General features: G+C 45.9%; 1 protein-coding gene across 1 annotated transcript in view; it reads left to right on the top strand.

The window, feature by feature from the left end:
- LOC106809620 overlaps positions 1–18,457 on the top strand; it is a 70,777-nt gene that overhangs the window by 6,899 nt on the left and 45,421 nt on the right. Inside the window, exons 4-6 of the mRNA XM_014813152.1 lie at positions 7,179–7,641; positions 8,046–8,137; positions 8,334–8,431. Of these exons, the coding sequence (XP_014668638.1) occupies positions 7,179–7,641; positions 8,046–8,137; positions 8,334–8,431 (653 nt within the window). The remainder of the gene's footprint in view (positions 1–7,178; positions 7,642–8,045; positions 8,138–8,333; positions 8,432–18,457) is intronic.

Here is an 18,457-nt window from a genome sequence, read left to right as displayed (position 1 = left end):
GCCAACGACGATGCCGTCAGTTTGGATTAATAATTCATTAATTAATTAAATTTAATAATTATACATGAATAAATAAATTAATAAATTAATTCATTACTATTAATACGCGCCACAGCCGGCGAGACGACGAACGTGGCAGCCGCCGCAGCGCGGTATACAACCCCCTTATTTCACATGTCCCCTTTCTACGTTGCGCGCGGGCGATAAACGTCAAATCCGAGCCACAGTTATGAAGTACTCTGCTAGACATGCTCATGCGCTATGTAGAGGGGGGGCAGTGGCCACAGGAGGGATGTATATACCATACTACCGCTACGCCATACATTAGCTATGCTGCCTCGCAGGATAGCTGTTACTGTGTGGCTTGATGCGGTTTATGTAACTTTGTCTCGTTTATATACATTATAGCTCTACCTCGGCATCCTAAACTTTATTTGTGTGTCACACTTTGAATGATCTCAGGTGAAACGAAGCGCCTTTAACCAAATCAAATCAAACCTATTCTAATGCACACATGATCACGTAGGGTTTTAAAACATTTAAGTATCAAACGAGCCAACAAGATGCTTTCATAGTTCCAAATGCACTCGTATATTTAGATTTTGTTAGGATGAAACTCTACAGGAATAGCATCTGCAAGCAGCTGCACGAATGCTGCAAACGCACCTTGCTGCCACGTATGTTGATGGGTCGGCGTGTAGAGATGTGGTAGTGTGTGTTGCCGTCCTTGTCTACTGACACTGACACCCTCTTCAGCGTGCTGTTGCCACAATTCGGACAAAACTGTTTCGTCATCACCGTGGTAATTCTGAAAGAGTCAGATTGTACTTGCGTGATACACCTATGGATCGGTTATGGATGAAGACAGCATTTATCTGAAGGACTACAAGTTCCAGGTATGGAACAAGTATGAAACAACGAAGAAAACCTTGGACCAATATCACCTGGAAGACCCACCAATTTAGTTATTTATTAAATTCCTGCATACGAAAGTCATGCACTACATACTAACACAACAAAACTGAAAGAGAAAACTATGCTAGGTACAAGCCGACTAAGGTTTAATCGTATAAATTTCAAGTGTAACAATACAAGATTTTTTGTCTGAAAGATATATGGCATTTTGGCTGCACACTGAAGTCACCCAGTCTGTCAGAGCAATGTATGTTAGCTACACGATGTGTGATGTGTGTCTAGATTTTACAAATATTACTTTACCATGATAACATTACAGCAGTGGGGAACACCATATGGCAGTGAAATTTTTCCGGGGCTCTTTTTGCAAACCCCCTCAAAATTTCGGGGGCTACTTTTTCACTTTCCAGGGCTGTTTCCTCAAATATACACACAAGCACAGTAGCTAATACACACTGCCTGTACGAGCGAGGAGGATAGATTGTTTATACGCTGCGTACGTGCCTGCTGGCAGGGTGGCATTGATTGAAGTACGGGGGGGGGCACGATTTCAGCGTGGTACTAATCACTACTAAAATGTAGAGGGTTGGCATTGCTGGACTATGAGAGAGCGATAGCAAAACTCTTTCAGGGAATTGACGAAAAAGCTACAATCGGAATGACACACGAGTGTGCCGGCAGGGAAAAATATACGTGTGAATTTCATTAGGATTTTCATGGATTACCGTTCTATAATCCTACGGGTCATTGGTCCTATGTCTACGTAGGCACGCCCGCAGGCATACCGCCACACACGCAGGCACGCATGCAGGCCACGCACGCGCGCAGGCACACGCACAAGCACGCGCGCAGGCATGCACCCCGCGTGCAGCACACACATGCAAGCACGCCCGCAGCACACCGGCTCACACAGACATGCACGCACGCACGCACGCACGCACACGCGCGCGCCCAGGCACCACGCAAGCATGCCTGCAGGCACACTGGCACACACAGCAGCCGCACGCACGTGCACAAGCACACACGCTAGCACGCGCACAGGCATACACGTATATACGCGCGCGCTTGATTGAATGCAATACAGTACAGTACACACATGCATGCTTAAATGGTAAACACTGACAGTCACACCGTACCATGAATTCTACGCCGCCGTGGAACCGCGCTGCCGCTACGGCAGAGCCTAGGCATCACAGCGCCGCAACGCGAGCGAGAGCGGCAAGGCGCGGGACCGATTTCCAGGGCACTTTTTTTCTTTTGGGGTCGCCCCCGATATCATGTTTTCGGGGGCTCTTTTTGGCATTTCGGGGCAAATCGCCCGCCGCCCTGTGTTTTTTGGTGTGTTGCCATATGGTGTAGTGATAAGCTAGCAATGCGACTGTCATTTCAACCTTCCATTGTATAGTGACTGCAAAAGAGAACTTACTTGAAGCAGAATAGCACCGAAGAACGTACGTCCGTACGTTTGTTATCAGCATTCCATTCATGGACACAACATGCAGACCCATTTGTATGAGCACATTCTGGAAAAAAACACGCCACGTCTAAGTGCTCAACTCTAGCTCGAAACTGGCTAAACATCCAATTAATGCCAATGAAGTGCTGACAAAATAAAAACAAGTACTATACTCTATAGTCGCACATAAAAAGCATTTTACATATATTGCTATATTTCTACGTGATCTTAAAATTAATTAAAAGAAAAAATGTTATAAACTTACCTGCATAGAAAAGTCTGTTGTGATGCATCCAACTTGTACATTAGCTTTTAATTCTTCTCCCTCTGCTTCCATTTTTACTTTCTTAATGTTATCTATAATAAAGAGAAACAAGAGTAAATAAATCGGCAGAATGACATGCTCAGCTACTATTATACCTGCTTCTACCATTGCTACAATAATGACCATTAGTATCCCTACTTAATCCAAGTCTTGTTCTACATCATCAGCTATAATGCTACAATGCCACCACAGTGTTGCAGTACGCGCTGCCGGCGCCGCGCGGGGGCAAGCACGGCGTCAACCCGCTGCTCTGCGAGGACCAGCGCGTGCCGCACAACCGACAAGGCCGCAAGGCCGCCGAGCGCGTCGACCCGCTCGCCACCAACTACTCGGTGCGCGCCTCGCCGTTCGCGACGCGCGACGTGACCAGCCGCGCCGCGCAGCTCCACCAGCAGGGCGCCGCCGGTGGCACCACCGAGTCGTGGATGCGCCGCAACCCGAACGATTCGCGCCGTCGCATCGGGAAGAAGAAGAAGATGAAGGGTTAGGCGACGCAGCCTCCCGCGGGGTGACGTCGCGGCGGGGATTTTGGCGTCGCGTCCGTGACGACGGCGTCGGCGTCGTTCGTGTTGCTGTGAGAGACGAGCGATGTGCGGTTGTCGCGCTAGCATGTTTATCAATAAAAACCTCCGCGTTCTGTCTCCGCTTATTATTGCATTGAGCGATTGTACAGCGAGGCATCTGTAGCCTGTAGGGTTAATGTTCGTTGCAGCATCATTCGAGCGTCGTCGTGTAAACAGTTGAGCTGCAAGCAGCTGGATGCCACTAATGAGGTTATACCGCGAGACACATGCTGCGCGCTTGGCATCTTCAGTTGTTCAGTCCTGCTGTCGGGCTTCTGCCGTCGCTCCCGAGCAAACAAATCTGAATTGGCATCGAGTCTTTTGTAAAGTACGGCCGCTTGCTGCGTGACCGTGTTGAGAAAGTTCGTATGGTTGAGTAGCGGACGAGACTAGTCACAGTAGCTGGGATGCGTGTCTCGTGTGCGTGTGCATGTGTGTGCGTTAGAATGAGTGTGTGCGTGACTCACGTGCAGCTGAACAGTTTTACCAATGTGACTCACGTCGGCTCACAGGGAACTTTCCTCTCCCAATTGCATACCTACCATGAGATAAGATTTAGTTTGCACTCGGGAGGGAAAAGTAAGTGTGGGGGGATGCGAGTGCGTAATGATGATGTTGAGTCACTGACTGCGTGGTCTGTGTATGATCAGCCGTGGTTGCTGCTGCTGCGAGATTAGGATGAAGATGCTTCTATTCCCGGAAGACACGAGATGCAAGCATAGTCGATTCGTTTGTTATCAGGCACGCAGGAACAATTTTGCTTTTGATGAAATCGTTCCGACAAATTAAGACGGATTTTGCCCATTAATCTTGCGTTGTGATGATGCTCACAATGAACTGATCCTTTACGAGTTATTTATCTACAAATCCCCATTGTTGATGTGAAACGAAACTTCCTACGCAGAAAATTAATAACGAACAGTTTCCAGATTAGGTATTGTGGCATGGAACTCTGTGCACAGCGGGAAGATAGAGGAAGTTTGTTCACAGTCCCGCCCACATGAATCGATGGCATGTAAGAAATGACTCTGCTGCGCCTGCAGCGTGTTTGAGGCATATATTATTTATAGCTGCGTTGAAGCTGCGTGCAACCATTAGCAGTCTCTCGAGAAAGTGAGAAGCCTTTGTGCAGCAGCTTCCTCGTGATTTTTTAGGCGCGAAATGTGCGAGGCTCTGTGGGAGTTGAGAAATGTGGAAGCTGAATAAGAAAGTGAACCTGAAAAAAGGGTTAAAATTAGCCCTGCTTGCGTTTGTGGTGGGTGATGGCGAAAACTGTCAAAATATATTGAAATATTACAAATACTACAATTGTTTCCTGTGTATGTATTGTGTAGCATGTCGTATGTATGTGGCACATGTGTGCGGTGTACGTATGTATACGCCATGGATAATATAATTAATATTTTTATACTAAATATCAAGGGCACATAAACCCTTATTATTATTATCATCATTATTATTATTGGTTTCTGGTGCTCTTGATAATATATAATATAGATAATGTAATGAACATCTTACAATTATCTATACTCACAACTGCAGTTTGCTCGCGGTTGGGTGTATTGAATAAAAGCGCATTACGGAGAAATTTCGCAAGACGCATGCAAGCTATGCTGCATCGTCCACTGTCTCTGCTATTTCTTAGCATACATTTGCAAGTGCATAATTTAATGAGGTGCAAAATTCAATTTTACACTCTAGACTTTTCAATGAGGTGTTGCACTTAAGCAAACGCAATTGCGGCACGAGTGAATTTTCCGGCCGGTTTAAAGTCAACTCGGCATGCATCCGGATTCGTTAGATGCTAGCGAATGAATGTTTGTTTTCGTACGCGCAATAGTAGGAGAAATGTTGGACGTTTATTTTCGTAGAAATGCGAAATTTTGACAACATATTAGCGTTTACACTGCTGCAGAACGTTTTTTTTTTAATTGGTGTACCGACTGATTTTCGCACGTTCGTGTTACTGCCCATTCAAAAGTAGGCTACTGTGTGCTTACATAATACACGCAGTCACCGACCTCTAAACACCGATAGAAAATTGCGCGGACTCTCTGTACGTGTAAAATTCTTAATTTCGCGGTTATACCGCGTGGCGGCGCCACAATGTCTACGCAGACGCAAGGTTCCGCGACTCGCCGATTCGAGCCCGATATCAACTGTTTACCGTCAGCTGCCACAAGCCGCTACGGCAGGTTAATGTCAGAGACAGATTGGCCAGCGTGTGCGCAGCCGAATCGCACAGAAACTCCGCAGCGTCCCCATCAGTACCAACAGGTTGATACTCGCCTCGACGGATCTAGATTGAGAGAGAGAGAGAGCGTGCGCGCGTATTTCCCCGGGGTGGAAGCGAACGTCCGCGCGCATTTATAGCTCATCGATCAACGTGACTCGTGTATCGGAAACTGCTATCGATCTCGGCTCGCGACGCTGCTAATACGGTTAGAGCGCTCGTGTAGCTGAGTTCACTACTGATTAGTTGTGTTCGGTCACCGCTACCAGCGCGTCTGTGCGGTCCCCGCTACCAGCGCGTCTGTGTGGTCCCCGCTACCAGCGCGTCTGTGCGGTCACCGCTACCAGCGCGTCTGTTCGGTCACCGCTACCAGCGCGTCTGTGCGGTCACCGCTACCAGCGCGTCTGTTCGGTCCCCGCTACCAGCGCGTCTGTGCGGTCACCGCTACCAGCGCGTCTGTGCGGTCCCCGCTACCAGCGCGTCTGTGCGGTCACCGCTACCACCAGCGCGTCTTTGCGGTCCCCGCTACCAGCGCGTCTGTGTGGTCCCGCTGCGGCTGGTCGTTGTGCGTGAAGAAGGACGCAGTAATGTGCGTCCATCCAAGCCGCTGATCACTGCCGTCTACTATATCGGTGCCGGTGTCGCCGCCGCCACCGCCGCCGCCGCCGCTGCTGCTGCTGCTGCCTCGTGGACGACTGAGTGAGTCGGGGTGGGCGCAGAGCGCTGCATGTGACCGGCCGCGGCGAACCGGGAAATGCGTGTGCTGCCGCCACGGCGAGCTGCGAGCGGGGCCCGGCGCGATCATCACCAGCAGCAGCACTAGCACTAGCTGCGTGCGTGCGTGCGTGCGTGCGTGCAACACTCCGCCAGCCGTGCCGCGACCAGAGCAGCAGCCGCACGGACATGATCGCTAGCCGTCACCGCCACACATGCTGCGAGACCCGGCATCACGACCCACCCAAATGAATGGGGGTCGTTTCGACTTCGATGACGGCGGCACGTACTGTGGTGGCTGGGAGGACGGCAAGGCCCACGGGCACGGCGTCTGCACGGGTCCGAAGGGCCAGGGAGAGTACTCCGGCTCGTGGCACTACGGCTTCGAGGTCTCCGGTGTCTACACGTGGCCCAACGGCAATACCTACGAGGGCCAGTGGCAGAAGGGCAAGCGTCACAATCTCGGCATAGAGAGCAAAGGCCGGTGGGTGTACAAAGGAGAATGGACGCAGGGTCTGAAGGGCCGCTACGGCATACGTGAGAGCTTGACGTCGGGAGCGAAGTACGAGGGAACGTGGGCGAACGGACTGCAGGATGGCTACGGTCAGGAGACGTACGCCGACGGTGGTGAGTATGTCTCCGTATCTATGTCACGCCGTACGACCACGCCCTTGACCGCATCCCCGCCCGCCGCTCTACTATTGCGTGCCGCTACGCCACGGAACGATGCTAATGGCTGAAAATACGCAGCCGCCCAGTATGTAGCCCGGTAGTCGTTAGGCCGGTGGTTAGACAGTCGTTAGGTTGGTGGTTAGGCAGTCATTAGGCCGGTGGTTAGACAGTCATTAGGCCGGTGGTTAGGCAGTCATTAGGCCGGTGGTTAGGCAGTCATTAGGCTGGTGGTCAGTCTGATGTACGTGTTTTCGTACACGTGTTCTCAGTCTGCCTGCAGTGAGATGTGCGGTGTTTCAGGGTAAAGTCGTATCCGATGAGAAGGTCGTACAGGAACCTCGCGAGGAAGAGGCTGAATCGTCGCACGCCGACGAGGCATCCCGCGACGACGCCGCCGTCGATACAAATGAACTCGTGTCGACGTTGACTGGCATTCGTCTGCGACCGGCAGGCAGCTGCGGTGATGCAGCAGACACGGCGGAGCATCAGGGAAGGTTGGTCTGCACAGACGATGCCCACGAATCTCAGGAGGTGGCCGCAGTGGTGCCACCTGGAGGGGAACCTGTGCAGGAGTGTGAGCAGGTTGTCGGGGATGACAGTCAGACGGATCAGTTTGTGGATGGTGCGGTAGAGCAGTCTTCACAGAGCGGGGATGAGGATGAGGAGGCTGACAAGGAGGATGAAGATGAAGGGGTGGACCTAAGTGGAGAAGATGAAGAAGCAGACAAAGCGGACGAGGACGATTCTGGGTGGATCACGCCAGGCATGTTGTTTTTATCATGTGAAATATCTAATGTCTTGATGTTTATTTGTTTGACTGTGGTGGTAGCTCAAGATGTCATGTGACTTGTGATTAGCTGTTCACCATTATGTGTATATGTGCTCCAAACAAGTACTTTTTGAAATTTGTGTCAGAGCTATTGCATTTCATCATTGTTTGAAGCAATTGACATCCGATCTGGTAATTTATGTGAACTTAATGACACCAGAAAATGGAAAGATTGACTGTGTGGCATTGTAGCATTATAGCTGATGATGTAGAGCAAGACTTGGATTAAGTAGGGAGTACTAATGGTCATTATTGTAGCAATGGTAGCAGCAGGTATAATAGTAGCTGAGCACTGTCATTCTGCCGTATTTATTTACTCTTGTTTTCTTTTATTATAGATAACATTAAGAAAGTAAAAATGGAAGCAGAGGGAGAAGAATTAAAAGCTAATGTACAAGTTGGATGCATCACAACAGACTTTTCTATGCAGGTAAGTTTATAACATTTTTTCTTTTAATTAATTTTTAAGATCACGTAGAAATATAGCAATATATGTAAAATGCTTTTTATGTGCGACTATAGAGTATAGTACTTGTTTTATTTTGTCACACTTCATTGGCATTAATTGGATGTTTAGCCAGTTTCGAGCTAGAGTTGAGCACTTAGACGTGTGTGTTTTTTTCCAGAATGTGCTCATACAAATGGGTCTGCATGTTGTGTCCATGAATGGAATGCTGATAACGAACGTACGGACGTACGTTCTTCGGTGCTATTCCTGCTTCAAGTAAGTTCTCTTTTGCAGTCACTATACAATGGAAGGTTGAAATGACAGTCGCATTGCTAGCTTATCACTACACCATATGGCACACACCAAAATACACGGGGGCGGCGGGCGATTTCGCCCCCGAAATGCCAAAAAGAGCCCCCGAAAACATGATATCGGGGGCGACCCCAAAAGAAAAAGTCGCCCTGGAAATCGGTCCCGCGCCTTGCCGCTCTCGCTCGGCGTTGCTGCGCTGCGATGCCTAGGCCTCTGCCGCTAGCGGCAGCCGGTTCCACGGCGCGGTAGAATTCATGGTACGGTCACTACGGTGTGACTGTCAAGTGTTTACCATTTAAGCATGCATGTGTGATTGTGTGTACTGTACTGTATCGCATTCAATCAAGCGCGCGCGTATATACGTGTATGCGTGTGCGCGTGCTTGCGTGTGTGCCTGTGCACGTGCGTGCGTGCGTGCGTGCCTGTGTGTGCCAGTGTGCCTGCGGGCATGCTTGCATGTGTGCCTGCGCGCGCGTGCGTGCGTGCGTGCGTGCGTGCGTGCGTGCGTGCGTGCATGCCTGTGTGAGCCGGTGTGCCTGCGGGCGTGCTTGCGTGCCTGCGCGCGTGCTTGTGCGTGTGCCTGCGCGCGTGCGTGCCTGCATGCGTGCGTGCCTGCATGCGTGCGTGCGTGTGTGCGGGTATGCCTGCGGGCGTGCCTACGTAGACCCGTAGGACCAATGACCCGTAGGATTATAGAACGGTAATCCATGGAAAATCCTAATGAAATTCACACGTATATTTTTCCCTGCCGGCACACTCGTGTGTCATTCCCGATTGTAGCTTTTTTATGGAGATGAGAGGGATGCTGCATGGAGAGGAGAGGGATGCTGTATGGGGAGGAGAGGGATGCTGTATGGAGAGAGAAGAGGGATGCTGTGTGAAGAGAGAAGTAATGCTGTATTGAGAGGAGAGAGATGGTTGTTTGTAGAGGACGAAAGGGATGTTGTATGGAGCGGATGGGGATGCTGTGTGTAGAAGAAAGAGGCGATGCGGGAAGGGGAAAAAAGGGTTGCAGACGAACACAGAGTAGGGTGTGGAGTGCACTCCTTATCTCGTGTGAAGCCCGCTGCGGACATGCCACGTACAGTCAGAACTGAATCACGCGACGTCTATCTGAATAATATAATAATAATAATGATTATAATTATGTATTGTTTATTAGTTATATACAGGGGCGGATCCAGGATTTTGTGATAGGGGGGCCGAAGTGTGTAAGACGTCGTTGAGTAGGGGGGGCATCACCTCCGGAAAAATTTTGAATTCTAGAAGGCAGGAGATGCGTTCTCTCGCCTTTTAACTACCAAATGTATCTTCATGAATATTTCAAAATTACGCATTTTTATTGGTAGCATCTGTCACATTGGACTTGCTAAGTCTCTTTCTTAATTTTTTTTTGTGAGAAAAATAAAGCTTACCTTTTACTGGTAATTCTGTAGTTGATCTGTTGTGTTAATTATTATCGCGCGCGCTCACTAAATGTGTGTTATCTTGTAGTGACTTGAATTATGTGTTACCGTATACAGGTAAAACTATATAGTGAACTAAAGTCAGAGTACTGAAAGTCAGAATCTGAAAGGTTTTCGAAAATATTCAAGGAAAAACATAGAAAAACATATATTTCACGAAAATAGACTCAAACGATTGCCGCGAAATTAGGCACGAGCGAAAATATGTGCTGGTAATGTATAACATGTCTCAATCAGCGTCACGTGCACTGATATAGTATCAGCCACAAAAAGGCACAGATCAATATTGCAGAAACCCTTTAATTTATATCATGTCACTGCTGCAGAGAACCTCGAGAGACTTAGGCCTACTAACAGGGATGAATCGTTACACCGAACTGGTCCCACACGTGTCATCGTCTGTTCGTAGGGCAGGCTGCTTCCAGTGAAATCAGTCCAGGGAAAAAACACGAAACGAAATACCGCAAATGGTGTAACTATGTATCTGTGTGACGCGTACCGTTTTAAGTATGCTCTCTCTCTTCTTTTTTTTGCCTGAACTTAAAGGGGGGGCCGGAGCCGGGTCGGCCCCCCCCCCTAAATCCGCCGCTGATATATCACAATCATACACAGTAAGGGGCAAGGCGTATATAATTAACAAGTGAGTCATGTTGATTAAGGTGAAATAACGTTCATGCGTTTTTAACAAATAATAGCAATCGTCAAAATTCTTGCGCATCTCGACCATATATGCTGCTCTACGGTTTCTACGATGGCAGCCTTCAATCGCTTGTATTCGCGCCACGCAGGGGGTGTGTTTACAACATATTCAGAGCCATTATATACACTGGTCTACCCCGCGTAGGTCATCGACAAAGATAGCATATGTGTGCCGTCATCAACATACTTACGGCTCAGCGTCATGTTAGACGATTCCAACACCGCCGTGCGTGTACCCTCGACGCCCTGCAGAAATATATATGTAGACGATTCCTGCGATTTATTTGACCTGCGGATTAGTTACAAGCGGAGATTTCTTATTATTAAGTTTAATGATGATGATGCTATGATGATGATCTCGAGCCGAGCGCTCGGGGTTGTTAACTGCACCCGTGGCATCATCGCACTCTCCTCTACTCTTCATTTGATTTAGAACTTCATTAGGTGTCTCACGGCGCGCCTGTCTGACTCACGCTGACGTATATATATACGTCTCCCCGACGTGCTTGCCCGCACGCGCCCAGCCGACTACGAAACGCCATCATAGACCCACCCCCACGGATATCACGATGAGTTTAACCGGCAGTATTAAGCCGACAGCTCGAGACACGTATGACCGTTTTTTTTATGAACGACGACATTTTTATGGCTCGTGCGAGACCCTACCAGCTGCGCGTCGAAGTTAGTTAACCTCCAGTGAAACGAATTTCATGTCGAAGCGCGTGATTGGCAGAAAATGTTTTATGACGCGTTTATATAGAAGCCAACGGTGCAACCGCATAAATGAGCATGGGAAAGTAATCAAGATTCAAGATTCAACGTTTTTTTTATTTGTGTTTGAGATGTTGGCAAACAATATACATCGTTAAAAAACGAAATACTATGAAAAAGTAGAATTTATATATATTTAAGCAGAAGAGTTGCAACGAATACGCCTGTAATCATAGTCTGCTGTCCCCTACACATAACGTAACAATGAACAGGCTGATTTATAGATACGTCAGAAATGGAAATTAAATTAAAGGTGGTTGATTCTTCATTCTGCAGTAAATGACTCATGTCCTTCTGTAAAAAGGTAACATATTATATGAAATATTCATAATATATTCATATTATTATGAATATATTCATTTGAACATATTGAATTATATATTCATAACATCAAGAGCTAATAATAACAGGTATTATTAGCTCTTGATAACATATATATGAAATATTATATGAAATATACTGTGTTAAACAAATATGTATATGTATATGTAGGAAATATGTATAGGCCTATGTATATGTATGTGTATATATATATATATATATATATATATATATATATACAACAATATAATGATGGACATGTTGTATGTTGCATCAACGGGCAGGAATAAGATGAAGAGCAACTTCAAATTACTTTGTTACAAAAATATATTGAAGGTCTCTTGAATTGATTGATTGAATTTACATAATCAGAACAACTTTTTATAGAATTTTGCAATGACAGCAGAGTGAACATCAGCAAAACTAAAGACACAGACGACATCCAAGACTAAAAAATGAGTTACTAACAAAGCTGAGTTCAAAATGTATTTCGGGTCAAAATCTTACAGGCATTGACTTCTCATTATACAAATAATTTACATGCAGCACGCAACATTTTTATCATTAGTACCTATTGAACATGACAACAAACCAGGGTCGTAGCCTGCGGGGGGGGGCAAGGGGGCAGCTGCCCCCCTAGATTTTGGAGCAAATTAAAAAAATAATTTTTCTACTAAAAGAGAATTGTCGGAGTCAGAATGAAGGCTGTACATGTACTCAAAAGTGCCTCAAATACCATCTCCTGCGATCTACATTTTCAAAATTTTCTGGGGGAGGACCCACAGACCCCCCACCTATTTCTCACCCTCTCCTGGAAATCGTGGATCCGGCACTGCCCCCTCCCCCCTAGGCATTTGCTCAGCCTACGGCCCTGCAAACTAAGATAACTAGCAAATACAGAAGGGATCTCCGATTTAACCGCAAAACCCGTAAACCCCCAAATTCATCACGAAAACAAAGCGGACAATTCAGCAGAGGCGAGATAACACAACATAAGTATAGCATCCTAGTAGAAAATATACCAGCTAGTAGTATAAGAGGACTATCCATCACAAAATAAAGAGAACAATTCCAACAAAACAAAGCAATTCAGTAGAAATAGAGTACACGATGCAGTACGGCATCATGACAAATGAAATACTAGGTACGGCAGTGAGGATATTTCTGCGCGAACGTTTGAATTTAGAATGAGTAGGCTATTTATATATATTCTCATATCACGCTATGGCTTTACGCAAACGAATTTTAGTCAGTTCTTTTCTCGAGGGTGGATCGAGCTGAGTCTCGGTAAATGATAAGGAAATGCTGCTGAGAGTTGAGCATCATGAGAGCGTACCTGAGAGGTTCCAGTGAAATAATTTTGGAAGAAGTCAGGGGTATAATTGTAGGTATATTGGTAGTAATATAGGATGTAATGTGATATCTCATCTAAGCAAAGCTAATATGTCTGATAATAATGTTAGTCGTTAATTAGTGTAGAATATATGCCGTGTGTTTTATTGATTTGCTACATATGGTGCTATTGGTTACCGATCCATATGTAATCAAGCTTGATGTAATGGTCAGGCGTGATGTAATGGATGTAACATACAGGAACACGAAAGGAAATTATACAACATTAGTATCTTAGAATAAACATATTGCCCATGTTTGGAAAGCGTGCTGAGACTCGGCTAATTTAGTACGAAAATTTTTAACCTGAAAGTCCCACTCTATGTTCTGATCGAAATTTAAATTTAAATATTTTACAGTATTGGTGCGTTGAAGCTTATAATTACTGATAGAAATCTCAAATGTGTCATAATAATTATGTATTATCATAATTTTTACAGTTAGAAGACAGTTTATTTGCATCCACCTAGGTATGTATAATTTCACGATTTACATTAGGTTCGAGTTCGATTTTATTGACGTCGAGGATATTCTTTATAGTTCATACACGGAAGAAAAAGGGTTGTACGATATGGTATAGGAGTTGCTGCTTTAATAATTTTTAGCAATCTATTTTACATGATTCAATCTGCTCGACTATTATTTGTGCAGATTTGGTCGGTGGTGTGTTCGGAATGTTCTTCTCCTTGTATCTATACATTGCTACATTGCTATCCATATAATGATTCAGGATAATGCATTCTTTCTAAGTATTCTTCGATCTATATTATTCATTGACGAACATGGCATAAGCTATAGCTGCGCTTGTAAGCTTATATCAGGAGTTAATAATGGCAAAACTACTAACTCAATTTTAATTTTAATTTTAATTTTAATTTAAATCAAAATTTGTCATTATTAACTCCTGCTTATATGTATAAGGTTACAAAATGACGTGACAGGACGATACAGCAGGACCAACGATAGCCTCACAACGTTCTTAGTAGGACAACACCGCTTCTAGACGACAAGTTCTAACTCATCGTCTTGGGACACCGCCACGCCCCCACCCCCGTGCAGCGAGCTCCCCTGTCATACAGATCCCGCCACGAGAGATATCATACGCTCACGCATGTCCGCGGGTAGCTAAGACGGATAATTAAGCTAACTAGCGTCTAACTGAATAAAAATTCTTGGCAATAATCCGCTTAAGATTTCTACGAGGGTTCGTTTGATATCGAGTCACTCCTATCCTCTAGGTATTCAATAAATAAATGCCGGCGCCTGTATGGAATTCGCGTGAAAACAAGCTGAATTTTATAAGGGGTTAGAAAAAGATGAAGCGCAAACAATGATGGATAAACGGGCTACCATAGTAAACATGCAGACATAGTGCTGCTGCGTGGATAGACAAGTGTATGGGGACGGTTCAGCGACAGCTATGTGTGTGCTGGGTGCTTATGTGTGGTAAGTCGGCCGGCGCACCCGGCCCATGAATTTACTCTGCTCGAGCGATAACAACTAATTCATATATCAGCACGTTTTAGCCCGATGTGCTTTAGAAGTTCAACAAGAAATCTCGGGGGTGTATTAAGTGATGAAAACTAATTCACTTCAACGCGTATAAAACGCGAAAAAACAAGGGTCGTCAGACGTATCGGATAAGCAATTAATTAAAGCATCTGCATCATAGAAATCCACTAATTCCCTCCCACTAGATTATGCTAGCTAAAGCTAATACATTGACGAAATTATATGAGTTTTTTTTATTATGAGTTGGTTATTCTGACGTAAATCATATAACAAGTTTACGAAAGAAAACTCGGCTCGTATGGCAACTGGCGTAACGCAGTACATAATATAACGTCAACACGCGATCGAAGCTCCCTGAATACTAAAGATGCAATTTTTAATGGGACTTAATATATTCAAGACTTGTGTTATGTTAATTTGAGAATTTTTGTTATCCTAACATTACGATTTCAAAATGTTTTATTTATTTGATAACTGCATCAATATTCTTGTGATTAGCAATAAAATTGAAAAATAAAGTACGAACGTCTCTGCGAAGTAAAAACTTTACGCTGTTCGAAGAAGCCTTTCAGATGAAGCCGCAAATAGCACACGATCTCCTCCCGCCAACTGAACAGAATGCATGCAGCGGTCACCATGGGGAGTATTGTGACCGTATATAACTCATTTTACCGCCGCCGAACCTGTTCGTTTTTGTTAGGTAGCGTTTTGTTAAGTATTGTAACTCGATATGGATGTTAACAGCGCTCGCCATATTTGTGAGCGTCGTAATCGTCTAGCGATGTCACGCGAGCTTCTCCGTTCAACTGCCGGGTTATTACGATGATCTTTATCACTAACCTGAACGGTTTTACTGTGATATTTCTACCCTATTGTTTTGGAGAAAAGGACTACTTTCTTCGAAGCATTGCATTGTGGGGCACACAACTTTAGCTGTACTGCACGTACGGTCATGTATCCCATCGCCACATAGCAGATATAGCGTAACAAGCAGCACTGCGAGCGCATGGGAGCGCTTAGCAAGCACAGACACAAGAAACGTTCTATTTTAGATGTGTATGTTTCAGCTCTGCAAAGCGGAACTTTTCAGCTAGCTTCATGACGGGCGTTTGCCTGTAAGACGTATCCGACGAGAATACGTCTGACATCGAACGAAATACAGTAGCGCAAGAGAACACGTGCACGTGAAAACGTTTAAAAACCGCGACATAGCAAAATTCTGAATATAATAATATTCGGTGCGAGTTGTCGAAGAAAAAACGGTCACAAAATTTCGCACAAGTACTAGAATTTTCACTTATATTATCAAGCTTAGTGGATAAGCAGCTACAACAGCTAACAAACATACACACACGCTCAATCAAACACACACACACACACACACACACACACACACACACACACACACACACACAACACCAGCATAACAGCACATCACACACAGCACACACACACACACACACACACCCACCACACACACACACACAACCACACACACACACACACTATGGAGGATGATGGAAATGGATGGATGGATAGATAGATGAATCGAGATAGATGAGATGGAGGATGATGATGGATAGAGGATAATGACTGGATGGATAGATAGAATATAGATAGATAATAGATAGATAGAATAGTAATAGTATAGATAGATACTAGAAAGATAATAGATAATAGATAGAAGATAGATAGATAGATAGATAATGATAGATAATAGATAGATAGAATAGTATAATAGATAGCATATGATAGATAGAAATAGATCATAGATAAGATATGATAGATTAAAATATGATAGATAGAACATGGAGAGTGATAGATACGGAACGGACGGACGGACGAGGACGGACGGGACCGGACGGACGGACGGACCGGGACCGGACAAACGGACGACGGACGACCGGACGGACGGACGGGACGGACGACGGAACGACGGACGGCGGCGGACGGACGGACACGACGGACGGAGCGGACGACGGCGGACGGACGACAGACAGACAGACAACAGACAGACAGACATCAGACAGACAGACAGACAGACGGACAGCTAGATAGCTAGATAGCTAGATAGCTAGATAGACGATAGACGGATAACGGATAGACGGATAGACAGATAGACGATGAACGATGACGGATGGACGATGGACGGATGACGGATGGAATGATGATGGATGGATGTGATGATGGATGGATGGATGGATGGATGGATGGATGGAATGGATGGATGGCATGGATGGATGGATGGATGGATGGATAGATAGATAGATAGATAGATAGATAGATAGATAAATAGATATATAGATAGAACGAGTGAAAGAACAACTATGTAGATTAAAATATTCGCGTTCTGGTGCTGGTCCGATTCTGTTGGTCCGTGACCTATATGATGCGATGCGTCGACGAGAATTAATTATTAAGTTGATATCCGTCCTACCAGATTCAGGACAGTGGCAGATGATCATGCAAAGTCTATAGCCGTATAGTAGCTGTGTCCCTAGCCGGCCGCGAGCGGCTCCCATATTACTAAAGCGCATCTTAGCCTATCTTGGCCTCAATCATATTTATAATACCAAAGAGGTCTTACGTCTCATCGACGTCCGTTTTGCTCGTCTCGTTGCTTTCATGACATACGGAGAGAAAAGCCGTGTTTAAGCTAGGGCTGGCGTTATTATACACAACCTAAGGCGTTTCGGTTAGAGCCGAAACGTGTGCCGTAAAATTGACATGCATCGCGTGGCAAGGAAGAGGGATATGGGCAGCAGATGGGCCACATTGCACAACAGTTGATTCGTGTGTGGGGTGCCCCGGGAGGCATGTGACGGCGGCAGCAACTCATACAGAGGCTCCTATACAACCCGACTAGCTCAGTAGTTCCAGAGCAGTGCCCTGTCGGATGTTGACTACTGTATGCACGTATACCCCCTTCATCGAGAGCTAAAAGGTCATCCACGCCGGCTGTAACTGAGCGCCTCTTCCCTCTCCCCTCGTACCATTCTAGTCATGCCTTACGTCCCCTACTTTCGCTCACTCGCACGCCTCGATGTAACTGGCCACATTCCGACCGCACGGACCTTCAACGACAACCGTTCAGAAGTCAGTGAATATCGAATGTCGTAGACGTGGCGCTACTTTGGAAGGAGAGCAGTGCGTCGGACCTCGGCGTTTAGTTTTATGATATTACGCGCGCGTTGCTTGCGCTTACATCGTAATTAGCAGCATCCGTGCTCATCCATGCTTAGCTAACGATCGCGTGCCCGCAGCGCCCACCTGTATCGTATCCACTCTGGTCATATTATTTGTAAGCATTGTGATGCGGTACGGCTCATTGCAGCCGCCCTTGGTGGTTTCTATCGTCCCCAGCCTAGCATCATATACTAGGCTCGCGTACATGACAATGATTCTACACAGTGACAGTGGCAATGATGCTATAACTGCATGCGCCCATATGAAGCTTCTCTCTCTCTCTCTCTCTCTCTCTCTCTCTCTCTTTTTTCTCTCTCTCTCTCTCTCTCTCTCTCTCTTTTTTTTGCCTGAACTCAAAGGGCGGGTGTGTGTGATGTGTGTGTGCTGTGTGGGTGTGTGTGTGTGTGTGTGTGTGTGTGTGTGTGTGTGGTGCGCGCGCGCGCGTATGTCTGTCTGTCTGCCTGCCTGTCTTTCCGCCAAGGCCTCTCTGCCTGGCGCGGCTTGGGCTTCCTTCTGATTTTCACCTTTCTTTTTTCGCGTGTATTTGTTGATGATATTCTTTCTACTAATGTATGTGTTATATCTCATTTTCGCCTGCTCGAAGCACTGCTTGTTTTCTTCCTCTTAATCGTCTTTAATCTCC

The sequence above is a fragment of the Priapulus caudatus genome, unplaced genomic scaffold (genome assembly GCF_000485595.1).
Source record: "Priapulus caudatus unplaced genomic scaffold, Priapulus_caudatus-5.0.1 Scaffold0, whole genome shotgun sequence".
Lineage (NCBI taxonomy): Eukaryota > Metazoa > Priapulida > Priapulimorpha > Priapulimorphida > Priapulidae > Priapulus > Priapulus caudatus.
This window is presented reverse-complemented; position numbering and strand designations above follow the sequence as displayed.